A 20,691-nucleotide genomic window follows, 5' to 3' on the forward strand; every position below is an offset into this window, starting at 1 on the left:
TGGGGATGACTGGGCAGCCGAGCACATGATATCCTTGGCTTCTCAGGGAAGTCGAGGTCACTCAGGTCTCATCCGGTTCTCTCATTAACGGTTCAGTCTCATATATAAATGACATACAGAGGCAGTATATGTTTCAATAATAGGTTTAATAATAAAATGACTGCATCTTAGATAGCAAAGCGTGAGCTGCAATAACCAGGATGACACAACATGACAGTACTAAAATTGTGAAGAGAAGAGTAGAGCATAAAAACAATGCTATCATATTGTCACTATAATCGATGGACTAGTACCTACCTAAGCTAAAATTGAGCACAGCATGTTAAGCTCTAATTCTGCCCTTCAGGTCCTACTGGGAAGACATCAACCCCCATGCCTGCGGTCTGCGTTAGCATCTGTAGCAAAAGATTCAGCAATCAGCGTACAGTCGGGGTTCCCAGGCTGGAATCTCCCTCTAACGTGTAAGGGACAAGGAAGTGTTTTTATAATAACAGAGCTGATATTCTGAGAAAGTGTCCCTATGTAAGGATGTGTATTTTCTACGAATGTTGGAGACTAAACTTCTACCACGTTCACCGGCAATGTACTGTGCTGTAGCCTTGGAAGAAGCACATAGTGATCAAGAATGTTTTGTTTGAGAACAGTGTGCTGGCCTACGCAAAAACAGTTAGATAGACGAAAATAAAACAACAGTTCGCATTTAGGAAATGCTTGATACATGCACACAGGGAATCGCAAACAGGAATTCCCTATTTGCGGTTTCCTATTTAAGGAATCGCAAATTGTGATTCCTAACTTGAGTCGCAATTTTAGGGAACCCCTAAAAATTGCAATTCCCTAAAATGGGACTGCACTGCCTTTCATACATCGTGAAAGGATATTCTGCATGCGCAAACATTGGAATTTTGCAATTCTCACCATTTGCGAATTGAAAATAGTATAATACATCTGGCCCAAAAACGTTTTAAAAATGTTGGCAATGGTACAAAATATCAATATACATTTAAAAATTCATTGGAAAATGTATTTACTCAAAACTAAACGAGATACAGTAGGATATTTTATTTACTACAGTGTCAAAATATGCATTACATTTACATGCAATTTATATTGTGCAAAAAAATGTTCAAATTAAGGCGAAATAGTTACCATTTTGGAACGTGTACTTTGGATGGCTTGATCTGAAAACAATCAAATATGAGATTAAGTATATTTAATTTATCTGAATTATCAGGAATAACGTGAACACTACAAACAGACATGCAGAATTAATTAGCCTCGTTTTCTTTGCAGCAGAATATTTTCACCCCTTTACTGCTAACGTCTTCGAGATCAAGTACTCTTCACTTCAGCCACAGTGCTGAGGTGCATAATCACAACATAGTCATAGCACCGAGGCTAAGGGAAACCTACCTCTGGTTTTTCTACGCCTTCTGGTTTCAGGAGATTTCCCAAGATCTTAGCAGGATCTGGTTATTAGCTGATTCACTTCTTCCAACGACTGCCTCTCAAGACTGATGATGTCGGAACACCCTTACCATGATTCATGAATGATGATGCAGGCTACTCGGAAAACACAGTTGATGCTGCAACCGTGTTGGCTACCATAACTCTGCCACTCAGGAGAATCAGAAAAAGAACTGCTGCAAAACAGAGACTGTCTTCTTTCCAAGGAGCACATCCGAAAAGGATCAGGGCTCTAGATTCACAAGCCAGCATCTGCCTTTCCCTCCCTACCCATCAACACAGGGGCTGACACTCTCAGGCCTTTTCCTCCTTTTCATGAACAAATATTTACAACACAAAATAAATGCAGCATTACATTACTTTAAGTCATTCAGATCAGAAGAATACACACAAGAATATTGACCCGCAAGAATATGTCAACAGTTGAGCATACGACCGATCCCTACTGTTACTGAAGACATGGGTGCACCTCCAAATGTTACTTACTGCTCAAGAATTTGAGCCATTTTTTTTTTTTTAGAGGGAAGGGTGTGTACGTTTTAAGAATCTTGAGCTGGTTCTCATCCAGGGCACCCATATTTATAAATTTCTGAGGGCAGCCTTTATTTTCATATTGCCTTTTCTGTTATTACACAGTGATCCTTGTCCTTCTTCCATCTTGTGCTGTAGGACACAACTGATTCCACAATTCTCTTGCAATGTCTCGTTTTGTAATCATCAGTCACTGAGAGCCCAATGTTTGTGTCTGTGCACGTTGTAAGCGATACCCTCAATACAGAACTGTCGTAAAGTGGGACACTAATTCCAGTAGAACCAAAGTTTCACTCCGATATGTTTTATTACCCTGCAGGCCCCCATTTGTGTGCTACAAAATGGCTTCCCTTTTCTTACATTTCAGGCAACTGTCAAACAGAAATAGGCCTACCTAATGTAAATTATTCCTACTCCAGTAGTCCATTTGAAACATTCTCAGCTGCACCTGGCACAGGGCCGCTCTGATCGCAAACCTTCTTGGGTGCATGAAGTTTACATGCCCTATTGGGCCAAATTCTCTAGGTGTTTCTGGAGTGCTGGAATCGGTCGGCGCACTTATTAGGGAGTTACAAAAGGTAGAAATTACTGCCCTATACATTTCCTTGGACAATACCATGCATTACAGGTGAGACACCGCTAGTAAAATGTGCCAATCCGTGAAGCAGATCGCCAGCCAGTGCGTTTGACCTGTGCATATTTCAATCCCTGAGAGAGACAGTTCATATGCATCATGCATCTGATGGAAGGCCTTTACAACACACCTCCCCCACACACATCACCCACCCTGGAGATACTTATGCCTTCTCATTTGTGGAACCCGCTTAACTTTGGCACATCTCCCAGTTTACCCATTTTCTAAAGGATTAACTAGGACACTCTTGGTCCTCTACACAGTAACGCACCAAGTCGGAATGCCCATAATCTACTAAACTAATTTCTCTTGGTAAATATTACCTTTCTACTTAACAATTTTTTTTCTTCTTAACGGAAGGGCCTTGTAAAGTATATCGGTGATTCTTCTGCCTATCTGGTATTCGGTTGGTACTCTGCATGCTGGAGCCTCTCTCTCTTATTAAACAGTCTTTATCCTATTGGTTATCATCACTGATTATTTTCCATCTCTCTCTTCCTCATTAGACAGTTTTTTGTTGACAATCATCACTGCTGTTTTCCCTGCTCATTTCTTCCTCTAGTGCAATAAGTTTGGTATAGTGTATCCTTTTCCTGTACTATCAGGATTATTATAAATTATCTTACAGTTATCTTTCTATAACGTATAGCCTTGGAAAACACAGACATATAAAACTAAACATGAGTTAAGTATTGTATGCATGTACTTAAATGTGCTTCACAATGTCAATTAATACAACTCTTGTGCTGCAACATGCATAATTTGGTGTCACTCTTTCAATCAACACAGTCCGATCAATACACATTAGAAGATTAAACCAATAATTCACCAGGAATACCATTGTATTTTTCAATTAATACGTATTGTGTTCTTATTTAATTAGCAAACTTATGTATGAATTATTAGGAAATTTCCTATGATAAGTTCATACTAACCATTGTGTGACAAGGGCACTGTTTGTTAGCATTCCCTTAGCAAATCATGATTACACCATAACACCCTATTAGGATGTGTGGCCTTGTTATACCTACCACGACCACTGTACTAGCTCTTCGCGGTGCCCATCAATAGGGGTTAACTTGTTTGGGAGGCTTCTATTTCAGGTGAAGAAAGCCATACCAGCAGCTGAACGTCCTAGTATTGTTCCATACCCTTAGCACTGTAATTTATTGCTTGAGGAAGCATGGATATGCCCTTTCCCATATATGTGTTTCTATATAGTGCATTCCTTTCTTATTTCCAAGTTCGTCCCTATAAGCTATTTGGGTCATTTTATGATATCTAATTTCTTCCTCTGTCAAGAGGGTGAAGGAAGTATTCATGAGCGCATATTTTCACCATGTGCATGGTCATCCCTCTATTGATCTTAAAGCCCCTTCCCCCACCCTCGCCCCCAATGAGCTATAGAAGGATCACTTGGAGCATGCATTCTGCCTTTGAGGACAATGAGCAGGGTGACCCAGTAATACAGTTGCAGTCCTGTATAGTTTAATCAAAGCAATTTGCAGTGAACGGCCACCACATAACAGGGAGCGGATCTCTGGCTCAACCCTCATTAAACGTGTCTTAAATGAGGTATGCTGTATTCACAACTAGGTATAACCTAGGAAATGCTATCATCCTGAGGATGGCAGGCCAACCAAGGAGTGATATTTGACGTTTCCATTACATTTTAAAATCCATCCTGAAAACATACAGTTGAGGGCTAGAAACATGTCTTTATTTTGGATTACTTCTGTCCCTAGAAATCTCTGCACTATGGCACTGTCCCATTGATCTGCTATCCAAAGTACTCAGCAGAAGTCCAGAAAATTGCTAGTAGCTTCAGCATCCTCCGGAGTCTCTCTATCATGCACAGAAGAATGTAGTCTACGTAGAGTGAAAATGCATCCTTTGGACTGTTTTCCCTTTTGAACCCAGTAGTTTAGGGAGTGAACGTAATGAAACAGGCTATGAGTTCAATCTCCAATGCAATCAGAGTGTTAAGAGTGTGGAGAATGGGCTGCCCAGCCCAGTGCCTCTCCCCAAATTGAAGGTATCTGATGTCATCCCATTTGCAATCAATGTTGATACAATATACAGGATATGAATCCAGGCCCTAAATGCTGAACGACTGTAAAGTGCTCCAGGACTAGGGATACAAAATTGCTAGTCAACTGAATCAAATGTCTTTTATGTGCCCAGTGAGAGAATTGTTAGCAGGTATCATATACTGCCCAACCAGCTGTAAAGTCTACGGAGGTTAAGTCTTGTGCCCTCCTGGACATAAAGTTGTTGTTGATCCAAATGAATCAAGGCTGCAGTCAGGAGTCTGTCTATATGTCAAAATTCTAATGAGTATTTTCATCTTTAGGGAGGTAATTGGGAGCTTACGGTTTAGTTTTACCCTTTTTTCGTATGGTTGCTATATCGGTATGCCTGAGGTCGCTGGGCCCCTCTTCCATTGTTCAAGCCTCCTGCAACATGTCCAGTAGATGGGGTCTAAACTCATAAGAGTTCAGCTGGTAGGCAAGTAGGTCTCAGAACCTTTCAACGCTGTAGCTGCGGAATAGCGTCTGTTACTTCAGTAACTGTTATATCGTTATTTTGGGCTTCTTGATCACCCTAAAATAATTTCAGGCATACCAGGTATGATAAAATGATGGAGCTCTCTCCTTTCACTTGCTGTATATAGTTCCCTATAGTTATCAGCAAAGGCTTAGGTTATGCTTCTGTCCATGGACACTCATCTTTTCTCTACTGATAACTTCCTTGACCCAGTTGGCCTTCTTCTCACTTGTGGTGAGCCAAGTCAAAAGCCGAACTGTCTTGTTTCCAACTTTGCATTGCTTTTTTGTGTCTTTATGCAGTATATTTCCCTTATTCACAAGACTGTTCCTTTTGAGCTATATAGATTAATCTGCAGTCTAATTTCTTCCTCCATCAGGATGGTGGAAGGAGTACTCATGAGCCACTCCAACTAACGTGCATTTTCACCAGCCTTGCAGAATCTATCTTTGGCTTTAACCCTCAGCACTGCCAAGAGGGCTTCCCAAAGTGAGATGTGACACAATACAGACCCAGAGCAATTATCAGTGTCTTCTGTGAGGGCCGTTACTATCTCCCCATTGTTGAGTTCTCATGAATCCAGTCAACGGGTAGTATTGCCTGTCTGGAATGTGTGGATAGCTGACCAACAAGAGAGAGTAGTAAGAAACACCTGTCACCATGTGTTCAGCACTCACTGTAGCAAAAGACCACTTTTTAAGTGGTCACTCCCAGTTTTTTACATTTTTTTGGGACTCACTTGCCGGTCATCTTGAATGCTGGAACACTGCCTTCCAGTGCACAGTATACGTGCTCCGATCCCTAAAGCATGTCAAATTAGCTTAAACCCTGGTTTGCACACTTAATTTTCCTATAAGACCATAGCAGATGCTGCAGGAGTACACCCATGACATCGAAAGTTAAATGCCACCTGTGGACTACAGCCCCTATTGTGCCATCCACTACAGTGACATTGAAAACATGGCAGATCTGTCAAAATCATCCTTTCAACAGGCAGGTAAACCTAATTTTAAATATGTCATCCCTAGGTGCACCTTGCTACCCACAAAGTAAGGTTCGTAAAATGTACGAGTGGAACATGTGTGACTATAGAAATGGCAAGTTGCCCCAGTGACTAGGCCCAAAACGACATTTTCACTGGTCAGCCTGTAACTAGGACACAGTAAATTTCATGGTATGGATTACACACACAACCTCCCAAGTGCAAAGGAAAACACTGACACCAGGGTTGCTCTTCTCGTAAGGGTGTTTTTCTTGTTTTTCGGTTTTTGGCCCCTCACCCCCACCTCACCAGGAAAAGGCACATTGAAATTACTGTCATAGATTGCTTATTGATGCAAAGACTTCAAAACCACTACGTCTGCATCTAACAGGGCTACTGAGCGATATGACTTACAATCGGCAGGGTCTTTTCCTGCTTTAGAGATTACTTCATCTCTACTTCACCCACCAAGTCGTAACCCCAAAAGTAGTGGTAGATTAAATAAACAAGGCTGTCAGCAGGACAAGCAGTGCATTTGCATGATCCCTTTAAAAGGAACCCAGAATGCCAGCAGATCCCAATGCCTTGATTAGGTTTCATGGCCTCCTGGGCAGGCAGGATTCTTCTGTGCCTCTATTGGTGTATCAATTTCCGCTGTCCATTGTTTTGACATTTTTGCATTCAATCTATTCAACCAAATATAAAGACTTTTAGAATTTGGCAAACATGTACCTTTTTGTTTTCCTCAAGCGTTAGGCTAACACCAACTGTTCTGATCATTGCTATGTAAAATTGTGTCCTTTGTGCTCGGAGTCTCATGTCAGGGAGACTGACCCCCTTATAACACTTCTAATAGAATAGTTTAAAATCTAAGGCGGGCTAGTTCTGCTTTTCTACTTCATGACACTTGTAGTTTTAAGATGGGTTTGGTAATGTTTCTGGCAACTTCAAGTGTAGGGAGAGATCGTGTTGTTTTTCCAGTTTAAGTAGTTGGCAGAGCCATTTAAGTTCAGTCCCAATATCATTTTGATGCACTGCCTGAATGATCACCCTGGCTACTCCTCTAATAGTCGACTTAAAAGCGCACCAATGTGTATGGAGATCTGCTCTCTAGCCTTATCCCTTGACATTCGATCTCCAGCTTAGAGTGGTTCAATACAGATACTAGAAAGGAACAGATAGTCAATATGACTTTTGGCCCTATGAACTGATGAGTATAAGGAATAATCCCTCTCCCCAGGTTGTGCATATCTACAAGTGTAAGTTAGACCCTAGTCTTTGAAAATCTCTTGAACACAGCTTTCTTAAGCGGGACCTTGGGCTGACCAAGCTGAGATCTCCATCCATAATTAGCATACTAGTCGCTTGCCAATTAGACCCCCAAACATGCAGGTGAGAAAATCATCCTTATGTGTATGGATCCAAAAATATTCAAAAATGTATTCTGCTCCCCTTGTTGCTGAAGAATGAGGGTGGTAAAGCAGCCCTTTAAGTGTCTGAGAAGTGTGGGGTCCTACACCATATTACTTCCCCTACAGAAGATTGTCACCTCTGTTGATTTCGATTTTGCAGACACTCAAAATTAATGGGGACAGAATCGAGGTATCAAACAATTTGCGTCAGCACTTCTATGGGTTGCTTGGATAAAGATTATATCCAGATCCGCCTGTATGGGATAACTAAATAGCTTTTCTTCTTATTAGAGGAGGTAAGGCCCTAGAAATGCAGTGATAATAGTTTGAACGTTTAAGGGCCTGCAACGTTATACCCCCATATGAGTGCCTTTCATTTCACTTGCAGTGAGGAGTATGTGTAACTGTAGTACCCCAAACCTGCGAAAAGAAAAAGTATTACTCCATAACGAAACAAATCAAACAAGTAAATTTGTATGAAAGATGTTGAACCCAAGAGTTTCTAAGTAAATGGTCTCTGTAGTGGTGCTAACGTGTCAGGGCTTATCCCAGTGTGAACTAATCTTGAGCTCCAGGGTACCCTCCTAGGCCCTCCTTTGCCCACAACCATCAGAGCTAGGCTTTGCCCTTCTCGTACACTCCAGCGTCACTAAGGCTTCCTTGCCAGCCACCCCTGCTCCTTCAGAGAGCAGCCTCTCATTGTCCGGAAGTTATCCATTACTGCATGACCACCTCTCCTGAGGTACAGCTCGCTAAAGTTAACTGCGAGTAATACACTTTGCTTTGGTTCTAGGCTCGTTTGCCTTCATTTCCATGTCAGTTTGCCTCTGCGGTCTGGGAATCAGCGTTTGCCGTTTTCTCACTTGGGGATCCTTCTGGAACAATCATGGTCCCTCTGCATCTAAAGCCTCCTCATCTCCTTCTCCCTGCCCGCTCTTGGCGACTGGTTCGTTGTCTCTCTGCCGTTCCATTTGAACAGCAGGTTGCATGGAAAGAACGATCAAACTTTCATCTGCTTGCTGGTCAGCTCTTATGTTTCTTCCACAAAATATTTATGATGCTGCAACACAGCTGCCTGAAACAGGGACACCTTGCTGCCTCGAAACTGACACTAACGCCTCCTCACTCTGGCCATAACACACGAGTTTTACAACTCTGTCTTTTGTGAACGTGTTCGTTTCAGACCCTCTTTTGCCCACTCACTAAGCTGGATCAACAACTATGAGGTTACTTATGTCCTAACACAGCAGAGCTCGAAACAAATCAGAGAGGCACTCCAGATTATTTGTTCCTTCAGTACCTTCAGCTCGGTTATTGATGAGGACTGTGTCTTGATCTGTTTTTCAGAGCTTCGCGTTTGGCGGTGAGCCATTTCATTAATTTCTTCTTGTGCAGATTGAGATAGTAGTCAGCTGGTTTGCTTCGGATAACGTTTTCAGTTGAGCTTCTGTATTTTTAAGTCTTTGATCAAATGCTCTGAAAATGTCCTTAATGTCCATTATTTCTTTACTGAGGTCATTGTTCAGGGCAGTCATGTCGTCTGTAAATGATTAATTAATGATTAGTTTTAACTCCTGGCAGGCCTTCAACTCTTTGTTAGTCGGTATACTTATGTATTTTGTGGCCATCCTGCAAGATCACTAATCAAGAGCTCAAGCGCAGATAGTTTAACATACTGCGTCGGACATTTTTTTTTTTTTGGCAAGGACGTAACTGGATCAACGTCGTGAATTTAAGCTTTTGTTGCACATGAAATTCTTACATGCCAGGTACGCCTAGCACTTGACTATGAGGGAGTTGGGGATGCCTCGCGTCTCTCTTCAGTGGCATCTGAGGGGATGATGTCCCACCACCAGCACACCTCACAAATCCCCTCCTCGGGGGTTACACCATCCGATCCTATGGGAGGCCCTATAGATCTGTCCCCTGATCTCTCCCTATTCTGTTGCTTGTTCTGCTTTTAGGGTGGCTGCTTGGTTGAGGGCCTTCTAGAGTGCTGACAATAAGGCCTCCTCTGCTCGCTTTACTAAAGGGCCGAATGCTCACATTTCTCAACATTAGCCCGAATGGGGCATGTTGGGGCTGAGCACTCAGTCTCCAATATTCTCGATGGGCGTCTCCATGTAGTAGGTCTGTCAGCCAGGCACTCCCGCCCCATGGACTGCTCCCATCTTCCCCATGCCCTTCCCGAGATCCTCTCAATAACCAGAGACTTCTGAACTCTCACCTCTGACCAAAGCCACTTGATCCCAGTTTGACAGCCATCATATTTCCCCAGAAGCTTGCTTGGCAGCCACTGGCACCACAAATCACACCTAGAGTCTAGCCCCCTTTGACTCTAGGCCCTTCACCAGCAAGAGGGGCCCTTCATGGTGCCATCCAGTGCACCGCTGTGCAGCCTCAACCCGCAATGGAGAGCTGAAATGAAGGACAGAGCAATGATATTGAGAGTAGGCCAACTTGCTTGCAGTTTTTGAGGGACAACAGTACCACACTTAGGACTCATGTTAGAGCTAACTGGTGGACTCTCACAAATTTCCATGAGATAAAGCAGTTCTAGAATTTGTTAATGGATTACATAGAAAGCCAATGTTTTCTTTATATTGGTGTACTGATCTCTCGCTGCTAAGTATTCTTCTAGTTACCATGAGCAGAGATCAGTATTTGCTTCTGTAGCGGATGCTGCATTTTGTGCACAATGCTAAAGCACTGCAAGATTATCCCCATGACTGTGACCTGCTCCTCATGATTCAGCCCGTCCTTGACCACTGAAAAGAATGTTTCTCAAAAATGTATGTTCCAGGTCACAATACAGCTGTGGAGGAGTCTCGGGTCACATTTCAAAGTCTGTCTGTGAAAGTGCCACAGGATATGCGTATTGCTTCAGGTTGTACAAAGTTAGGAATTCTTCAATTCACGGTGGAAACACATCACCCTTGACTGTTTGGGGTCAGGTAGCAGAAGCACACAAGCCACTGTACATTTTAGTCTACAACAAGCACATGGGAGGTGTAGATAGAGCACATCAAAGGTTGCAGCCTTATAATGCTGCTCAAATGTCTGGGTCAAGAAGTTGGCCATGTATTTGTTTTATTTAGTATCATTCAATGATTATGTTGTTTTCCAATAATGTTCTCCAGATACCAAGATGACCTTTGCACAGTTTCAGAAGTCTGTTATAGACAGCCTTGTTGCAGTAAAGGAAGCAACTGTTCCAAGAGTCAGAGTGACTGAGGATGTGGCTAGATTGAAGGATCACCATGTTTGTGAATACATTCCTCCAACACCCAAAACTTTCTATGATAGAAATTTAGAGTCAGTGTACAAAAGGAATACACTGGGAGAGTCAACTGCACTGTCCTGAGTGTCCTTCTGACCACCATGGCCTTTGTGTGCTCACATGTTAACTAATGAAGTGAAGTGAAGTATTGGGAGCAACTATAAGAATAAAGGGCAACAGAAAACTATGGTCTGTATTGTCAAATATTGCATTTTTTGACACCAGTTACCTAATTGTTTGAGGTATTTTAGTACTACCTCTTGTGCATGCAAACACAGTTGGTTATCATTTTCTATTGATATGTTGGTAATTTTGAATTTAAAAAAAATGAAAATAACACACGGTCTTTAGTTGGATGGTTAATTTATTTCTGCAGGTGTTTTGTGTATGTAAGATACCCATTTTGGGAGCGTTTTAGAATTCAAAGTGGCATGGAGCTTGATTGTGATATTTGTGTGGTGGTTGTTTGGGTGTGTGTATGTAGTGGTGGTGGTAGGCAGGCTGTGGGGAAGGGGGCACAAGTGCTGCTAATGTCTGTGTGTGTAGTGGTAGTTGCTTGACAGTGTCTGTGTGTAGTGGCAGTTGGCTGGTAGGGTATGTGTAGTGGAAGTGAGTTGGTGGTCTCTTGTGGTAGTTGACTAGCAGAGAGTGTGCGTACAATGGTTGATTTGCAGTACTCGTGCAATAGCAATTGGCTGATGTGTGTGGGGGGGCAGTTGGCTGGCAATATTTCTCTAATGGCAGCTGGCTGGCAGTGTGTAGTGTAAGTTAGTACGTTTTTTGACGTCTGGGTGAGTAAGAGCCCTTCTGGCTTATTAAACTGAAGGACCATTTATTTGTGCGGTTTGTTAATTTGAGTGTTGTACTGAGTTGGGCCTGTAGTTGCCAGTGTAAACGGTTTTTGTATGTGGCACTTAAAAGGTGTGTGAGTGGCTTGACACCTCATGAGCTGTGAATAAAAGGTTCAAGATTTTGAGATTCCTATTAACTTATCTTATTAACAATGATTTGTGTGATTATGTCAAATCTGATGATAGCATTTACAATTTGACCTTTCCAGTAACCCTTTTTCACCTTTGCCTAAAACATGTATTTTCCTCACATTACTGTGTGGGTAATATCCAGAATCTGAGGGGATCTGCAAGATTCCTAATCCCCAGCATTCCTACACTTCTCCCAACTTGTGGGTGTGCCTAGCACCCATGACAAATTGATCAAACTAGGGGCCATACTATGATGGTTCCTGGTTTGCATGATCCCTGCTTTGATCAGTCCTATCACAGGCGCTACATGTGTTTAACCGAAGTTTGAGGTTTGCAAAGGCTTCAGGGTTTAAAAAAAAAAAAAAGATCCATGCATGTCACACCACCCGGACTCCCCATAATAAACGTCTATATTTAGAAGATTTTCCTAGATGGCAACTGAGCTAAAGCCCAAAGTCCACAGCTACCCACATTAAACAATAAACTAAAAGGGTTCGTGGGAACGCTGAGCGGAAGGGAAATTTGCGAATCCCTGCACATCCCAAACTTTCCTGCGGAGAAATGTGAGGAGTTTTTTTTAGCCAAGTTTGCAAGGGATTTTGGGTTTAAAAAAAAAAACCCTGAGTGGCAGGAGAGACAGGGCCCAAAATCCCCAGTTACCCACAATGCCAAACCAGGTCATTTTCATCAGAGATTTTTTGATTGCTCCAAGTCCTGTTTTGGGGTGGTTTGTATCACAGGTGCTAGGCACATCCACACAAGCACAGTACCAGTTTTATCGGGAGAAGTATGGGAACACTGGTTAGTGAGAAATTTGTGGATCACCACAGCTTCTAGAACTTTCACTCACAAAAATGTGAGGAAAATGGGTGTGTTTGGTAGGTTTAATGGATGGTGGTTGAATTTAGGTCAATTTTAACTGCTACTCATTGTTTTAAAAAAAAAAGAAGAAAAAGAAAAGAAAACAGAAGCACTGATTTCCTTGCAGAAATGTTATGTCTCCACACTGCGCTTTAGAGTGTTTTGTGTTGCGGCCACTGGTCCTAGCACCACAAGTGGGATACCATTTTTTTTTTTAATCTTTCTTTCAATAGGTTTTATTCGATTATTTCAAGACAATAACAAAAGCACAGAAAGGGACAATACATTGCACACACATTAAAAAAAAGAAAAAGCATGCACCATTTATTTTAATAATACAACAACAACAAAACTATACAGCATTTTTTAGGAAGCACTCAACGGCAAAACAAGCTTAGGGACTAGACAGCATAGCATGTGCAAAAAATAATGTGCAGGTTTGTGGTGATAAAAATAGTGCTATTAAAGAATTAGAAGTAAAAATGTGAATTTAAAAGGTACATAATATTCACCAAAAAAGTCAGATTGTGTCAGTGTCTGGGTGGAAACCTCCTCACAGGGACAGGTTAAAATGGATGCTGAGTAGTACTGACCAAGAGGAAAACAAAAATTGCCCCCGGTAGTCTCTAGCCAGAATTTAGTTGAAGATCCATTTTTCACAAGATGCAAAGTAAGGTTACATACCTCCACAAGCTTGGATCTTAACAGTCACTCGCAGTAGGCTTTTTCAATTCACTTGCTTCTCGATTCGGCCCAGAGTGACAAATCATTTTAACCGTTACACCATACCCTTAACAATCAAATTGCGTGCGCATGGTAAGGCGGGAAACATGACAGACATCTTTCACTAGATAGAGCTCCGCTTGGGAACCCCTAACATCTGCCACAGATCCAGCATCATTGCCTCCATCGTTGCTTGATGAATAGACTGAGCCCATTAGCCTGAAGATTCTCCTTTAAGCCAGAGAGTGGCCTCACGCAAAGAGCAGTGCCCCTGATTGAGACGCAGAGGCCTAGCACGCTGTCTGAAGATAGAGTGCTGTGACGGTCGAGCCATAACCGGTGTAACGGACTGCCCAGATATGGATGGAGAGGATAACTGTCTGCTTGTTCTCTAAAAGCACCAAAGGGTTGGCCATGCCACAAACCACTTTATTTACTTGGTGTGGGTGACGGTTTGACGACTGACAGCGATGTAGTGGAAAGCATCTGTACTCACAGCCATGGAGCACTGGTGAGTGGCGACGTAACTATGGGACATAGTGGACGAGAAGCACTTGGACGAGAAGAGGTCTGAGGAGGAGACTCATTGCACCTGCATGGGTAAAGCTACTGTCCACTCTCCAGGGCACCCCTAACAGAGAGGAGGGCTCTGACACTACAACGTCCCTCGCGATTGTAGCAACTCTCCCAACTTGATATGGCTTTCTCCAACCCCTAGGGCAGACAAATCAGAATGGGAGCATGACTCCGTTGACCCGTTCGTGCCACAGGCCATGGCTCCTGGAGGAGGACCGAACAGCCGAGCCCTGCAGTGGAGAACTGCGGGCATCTTTATACTGTATTTGGAGAGATAAGGTTACTGCCTCATGTTTTCGTATACAGTTTGTTGGAATAATATGCCATCAAGCTCCTGTTCTCCATATTGTCACTGACACATTTGCAAACCAACGCTCAATCTGTACTCTTACAGTTGCATACTATGACATGGAAGCTGCTGCGGTTGATATTGTAAAACTTTAATAAAGATGGTTTGAAAAAAAAAATGTTCCAACCACCCTTTCCAGGAAATCAGTAGTATCAAGGCCATCGAGTATCTGGCCACATCCTGACCACCATGAATTTTTGAACCTACGGACCCCAAGATTAGGACCAGGCAATACTCTAAATTTTGTCTCAAATAATTTTTATTTTTCTCAATTCTACCTTAGCCCAAACCATTTAATATCTTTATCTTATGATGCAGCACTCAATCAAAAATATACTTTATTACAGAGAGAAATAAAATACATATTACATAGAAAGCAACTTCTATATAATATGAATCACATACCATAGTGCATATTTTCAGGTCCCTTCTGTGTCAACATATTTGGTTCATTTTGCTGGCAGTAGAAACGGAGTAAGCAATGCTGATCACAGAAATGCTTCATTTCTCCTCGCCACTGTACTTTTTCTTTGAGCGTTCCTTGTGTTCTACAGCAATCACATCTTGCAGCCTAAATGCAAATGGACAGGTTCAGAACGTATGGCACAGAATGCTCACTTAATTATCATTCTTTATCCTAATTTGTGTTGCAGCTATCTTACAATAGTTAGAACAGCCAAGCATCAACGTGTGGGATTCAGTCAGACAACTTTACACTGATGGAATAATATTTTTGTAGCAGCCCTAGAGCCACTAACAAGGATACTTTGTACAAGGCACTTACATGGTGGCATTACACTGCAGCCAAATAATAGGTGTTTATTTCAATATCTTTCGACAACTGTCTTGCAAAGCAACCCAGTAATTTAAACGTTTACAGAGGACAATACAAATACATACCCAGATTAATGATAGGTAATAAAACGGAGCAGGGTGGGTAAGATAATATAGGGACACATGGGTAGTGTATGGTTCAAGTCTGAGTAAAGTGTCTTGGGGTTGGCTATTTTCCCTAGGGTCATGCTGGCCTCTAAGGTTCTGGTTTAAGAACTTTCTACTTGAAATCTACCATACATGTCGGTACAAGGTCCTTACTGATGTTCCTGAAGCATGATACATTTCTGATTGTTATAGATGTTTTGTTAGTTTGGATAGGAATGGGAATGAAAAAAAGACAGCTCTGTTGCTACAACCCCGAGGCCGGCAGCAAGTGCATAGTACAATATTCAAATCAACCCTGGAACCCTCCCACATAAAAAGCCGCACCTCACACACTAATGCTATGATGTTAGTTGAAATGTCATCGCCATTTTTATCCAAGAAAACAGAGGTCGGAATTCTTCATGCTGAAGTCTACCCACTACACCCAGTTCTGTTAACCTGCATCCTTTGGGTCGACCCGTGGAGGGGGAAGGAAGTGTAGTAATTTGAGATACTTGAGGCAGGTCAGCTCATTAAATTTATAGGAAAGATTATTGATAAAAGGGGCCCTTACCTCCTGGTAATTATCTCGTTAATGCTACGCAGACAGCATCAGTTTTTCCATGCCTAATAAGTACCACAGTTTGTGGAGCCAAGCAGTATAATCTTGATGCGCCTGTCCTAATACTAAAGCCATTTGTCAACCTCTTAGGGATTTCAGCAGATATGTTTACTGATTAGGTGAGTCCAGGGGAACATACGCTGGGAAGCACGGGATGTGTGTATTGAAGGATCTGTCTACATCAGGTGTCTCCACCCGGCTGATTGCGAGCTACTGGTGGCCTGCCAACCCCATTGGAGTAGCTTGCGACCGTGTGGCTTCACCAACAAGGCCATGGAATGCCTTCAACAAACTAGCACAATAGTTTACATTTTGCATATTTATAACGTATATTTTATCTGTAATGCCATTTGTGTGAGAATTAGCGCCTGAAGGACAGTGGGTCATCACGCCTTACTGCACCTCCTACCTTGCGCTGTCTGAAATCACACTCAGGGAGAGACTTTAGGGCTGTGCCTGCTACCTGCAAGCTCGAGCGGCTGTGGCTTGAAAATAGGCCTGTGTGGTACCAAGCAGCAGCACAGCACCAAAGTCCTGAAACAGGCCAGGATATGTTGGCTATTGGAGGCACCCGGCACAGAGCTTAAACATCGGCCTCAATCAGAGCATCAGAGAGCTGGAAAACGAATCTCTAAAGAGGGCGGGCATCAGGGCTCTGCAAGGTGCATGACTCAGCTTTGTGACAAGGGGTGGGGCTACGATATTTGGAGGATCAGCTTCTCTGAGGTAATTTAAAAGACTCATTGGAAAGAATGTGAGCATATTTAATGTGGTGGCTGAGATACACGTGATGGGCGTGAGAACCTAAGCACCAAATAATTTCAGTGCTATTCCGCAGGTAGCCACAGAATGCTGCATTGATGGCCTGGATACTGCCTGCTTGTTTGATAATACTGATCTGCAACCTCCACGTATTGAGCCACTTGCTCTTCCTCAGCTCGTGGAGGGGACACTCCCCTCCACTGTCCCTCCAGGACAACAGATATCAGGGCATGGTCCGATAATGACATGGGATCTATATGTACATACTGGACTTGTCAGAGTAGCATAGGAGTGGCCAGAAAGTAGTCTATATGTGCACAAAATGGTGTGTGTTGCAGAGTAGAAGGTGTAGTCTGTGAGGCTGGGGTGCTAAGTCTCCAAAGGTCCCCTAAGCCGCACCACCGGAGCCAAGTCACGCCCCTGCAAAAGAAGGCCCCGTCTGGCTAAAGTGTTGGCCAGACCCATCAAAGTTATTGCCAGATTCAGATTGCTCCCCGTAAGTATAGCTGCCTCCTGAGTCTGTAAGACCTCTGCAAGTGCAAAAGTTACAATCTCGTTGGGGGAAATAACGGTTGCTATCATAAGGTACTGAATGCCCATCTTAATGAGAGATGCCAGAAATTGCCTTGTTATTTCAACTATCTTGCTGCTCACTTCCCCTCTGAAATTTCAGGAAACAGTATGACCACTCCTTCCCTTTTCGCAGACCCAGAGGAACAAAACTGGTGAGGGAACCAGCGGGATTTCAATCTATGCTCATATTTTGTCTCGATGTGTGTCTCTTGGAGTAAGCAAACACCTCTCCCACTCTACTACACAGACAACAGCCCTCTTGCCTCTAACCTTGATGCAAATGATTTTAACATCAAGGATGGTGGTTTAGGAATTTCTGCATCAACCCTAGAGGACCCACGAGACCCTGGAGAGGTGGGAGGGAAGCAAAGTTTGTCAACGCACTGGTAGTGTGTGGATTGGCCTCCGAGTGAATTGGGTCGCATGTCTAGGTGAGATTATGGAAGTGCAAACCCAAACCAAAACCCCAATCATAACTGTAACAACATATTTCCTCCCCTCCCCCCTTCCCCCCAAGAGGTCCACACAATAGAGAATAGCAGATCGAATATGAAGGCTAGTGCCTGGACCAGAACGCGGTCACTGCTCATCAGTAGAGTGGACGTGGTCATTTATCCAACATGCACCCACCCTTCCCCCTGAACATTCTTATCACTGACGCTTTGGCAACTACCTCGCTGGCCATCATCCATTTTGCTCTGGTGCTTAACAGCCCATCTCGTCCAATAGCTTGTCTAAGACTTCCCTCTGTTCTTGTGCAACACTGCCAGGGTCTGGCAGTGACCTCTTCGACGCACTCCCAACCAGCACACAAGTCTCTGCTGCAGCGGCTCCAGTTGTTCACTGTGCTGCTGAACACTCTGGTGAACGCATGCTGGTGCGACCAGTCCCACGGGCCGCCGTTCAGCCACAGCAATGACCACTCTCCAAGGCTGCCTAAGATCATCTGCTTAGCAGGATAGTGTCTTGGAACCCCAAAAGTAGGACGGTGGGCCGCTCGCCTCTCTAACCACCGGCATGCCATGGTTGCTACATTAATGTGTGTGCAGTCCAGGACCTGCCACGCCTGCTTTGCCTCTGGGATCCCCCCCAGCTGCTGTGCCAGTCCCAGCATCAATTTCTAGCCTCCTTCCTAGATGCTGCAGCTTACTCTACGTTGGTCCAGGCCAGGGACCCTCACAGCTCCTCTGTGTGGCCATTTCGGGATCGGGCAGGCGGAGGAGTCCACCACACGTCCTATATGGCCATCTTGACTACGTCTCAGGTTTTTTATTTTAGAGGAAAATTACATTACAGATCCTAGCCAACTTCTTAAGTTGTACTCAGCTGACTGTCCAAGATCTTAAGATCTATCTGCCCAGCCATGCTTTTTGTTTTTTCAAAGCAACTCTTGTATCACCAAATTTGGGTTTCCTCAACATGATAGTTATTAGATCTCTTCTGTAGCTTCTGTAGCTTGTCTTTTTATCTCTCTTTCAAATGTGATGTTTGGTTCCACTTCTTAGAGTTAGATATTCTCCTCTTTATAATACACCAGGCTTTTATCTCTGCGTTCTTGAATGTTCGATGGTATATAATCAACTGGCTCTTTATAAGGTTCGGTCCTTATTGGCTCTTTTCTGGGTAGAATGCATTTCTATACCTCTGAGAGGCCTGCTAAACAGGGATAAGTGAAGTTGCAATACTTTGTTCGAAGGCTGGTGTTATCAGACAGAACAAGTGCAGCACAAAAAAATCTAGCACGGACAGCCTCAGCTATAGCACCGATACACACAAGTACAAAGATAGCATGCATTAGGAGTAATAAGGTAAAGGGATGTGCTACAGTCTAGCATATAGCTTTGTTTAAGAAATGAAACTACTTTCTAAAAAGCTCTAACCGTGTCATTAAAATCAAATTTACACTTGTGCATGTTTTTGTTTGTCACTAAAAAAAACTCCTAATTTTTGTATTTGTTTGTTGCATTTAAATCAGAAATTTCTTAGAACCTGGTATCCAGTTTCCAGTAGTGATTCAGTGGGGGTCAAAAGTTTAAAGAACTGCTGACTTTGATGGTTTTCCCAGTCCAACTGCCTGAAGGTGGAATAAGTAACAGTGCATAAATTCAGAACAGGTTTCACGCTGCAAAATAACTTGAAATATACTTACAGTAACCCAAAAGCTCTACAGAGCTGTTGTGTGGGCTGATGGACACTTCTTGTAGCATCTGGCTGTCACTTGGATGAGGGTCATGAACACCTGCTGCCTCCTCAGTACTCAGGTGGTGAAAATGTTGATTCTGCTGGAAATACCTTTGCAGGACTTGCTGGTGGAGTACCCACTCATGAACTTGTTGATGTGTTCTTCTTAGCAGGTCCACAATGTCGATGTCGACCCTTGCAGAGTGTTATGCCAAGATTAATGTTGTGACGTAGTGCAGGTTTTGTTGTGCCAGGACAGACAGAGGAGGGGAATGAGTGCACCCCTGTTTTTGTATGTAATACATTACTGTTATGGTGTCTGCCCTCACAAGGGCTACCTTGCTTCAAACAAGAAAGTAGAAAACTTTAAGGGCTAGCTGAATAGCTGTGAGCTCCAGGTACTTGAAATGCATCCTCTAGTGAAGGGGGCATCCAGGTGCCTTGGACAGTCATGTCGGCAAGGTATGTCTCCATTCAATAAAAGATACATCAATGTTAGTGATCACCTACGGATAAAGTATTCAAACAAGGTCTGCCTAACAACAGATTGTCACTGTTTTACCATTTCAGAGTGCATAGAGTGCTGGACATTATCAACACTAGATCTTCCCACTGACCTGCCTCCGCTTGTGACTGACTTGCAAAGGACACGTTGGAATGGGTGCATATGTAATCTGACATGTTTTACAACTGCTATGCAAGATGCCATAATACCCAGTGTCTTCAGCTGAGCCGACTGGAAGAGAGGCAGGAGGTGTTGAAACGCCATTATACTCTGCTTGTTGGGGAATGTTGTCCTTACAACAGCGTTTAAGATTGAGCTTATGAAGTGTTGGATCTGTTAAGGTTAGATTTCTTTGCATTTACGGTAAACCGTAAACTGTGGAGAAAGGTCAGAGCTGTCTGAGTGTGTGCTAAATGCTGTACCTGCTGCTTCTCCTGATCAGTGAGTTGCAGAGATGAACGAGTTACTTACCTTCGGTAACGACTTTTCTGGTGGATACATTAGCTACCTGTGGATTCCTCACCTAATGAATACTCCCATGGCGCCAGCATTCGACGGAAATCTTCTTCCTAGCTTCTGCACGTCGACGAGGACGTCACATTTGCCCACGCGACGCCGTCTGACGTCATACAGGCAATAAGAGGTCCTCGCCGACGTGCCGACGTCAGTACCAACATTTTTTACGTGCCTGAGAACAATAATCTAATGCAATGAAAAATAAAAGCAACATCTCATAACATTGTAAACTACACATCATTGCAAGAAGATGGCTATAGATTTAA

General features: G+C 43.2%; 1 protein-coding gene across 3 annotated transcripts in view; it reads right to left on the reverse strand.

The window, feature by feature from the left end:
• ZMYM2 (zinc finger MYM-type containing 2) overlaps window positions 1–20,691 on the reverse strand; it is an 851,515-nt gene that overhangs the window by 424,574 nt on the left and 406,250 nt on the right. For all 3 annotated transcript variants that reach the window (XM_069202286.1, XM_069202285.1, XM_069202287.1), the window contains exons 11-12: window positions 14,751–14,916; window positions 1,150–1,181 (exon numbers count right to left, since the gene is read on the reverse strand). In XM_069202286.1, coding sequence (XP_069058387.1) covers window positions 1,150–1,181; window positions 14,751–14,916 — 198 coding nt within the window. The remainder of the gene's footprint in view (window positions 1–1,149; window positions 1,182–14,750; window positions 14,917–20,691) is intronic.

The sequence above is a fragment of the Pleurodeles waltl genome, chromosome 8 (assembly GCF_031143425.1).
Source record: "Pleurodeles waltl isolate 20211129_DDA chromosome 8, aPleWal1.hap1.20221129, whole genome shotgun sequence".
Taxonomy (NCBI): Eukaryota; Metazoa; Chordata; class Amphibia; order Caudata; family Salamandridae; genus Pleurodeles; species Pleurodeles waltl.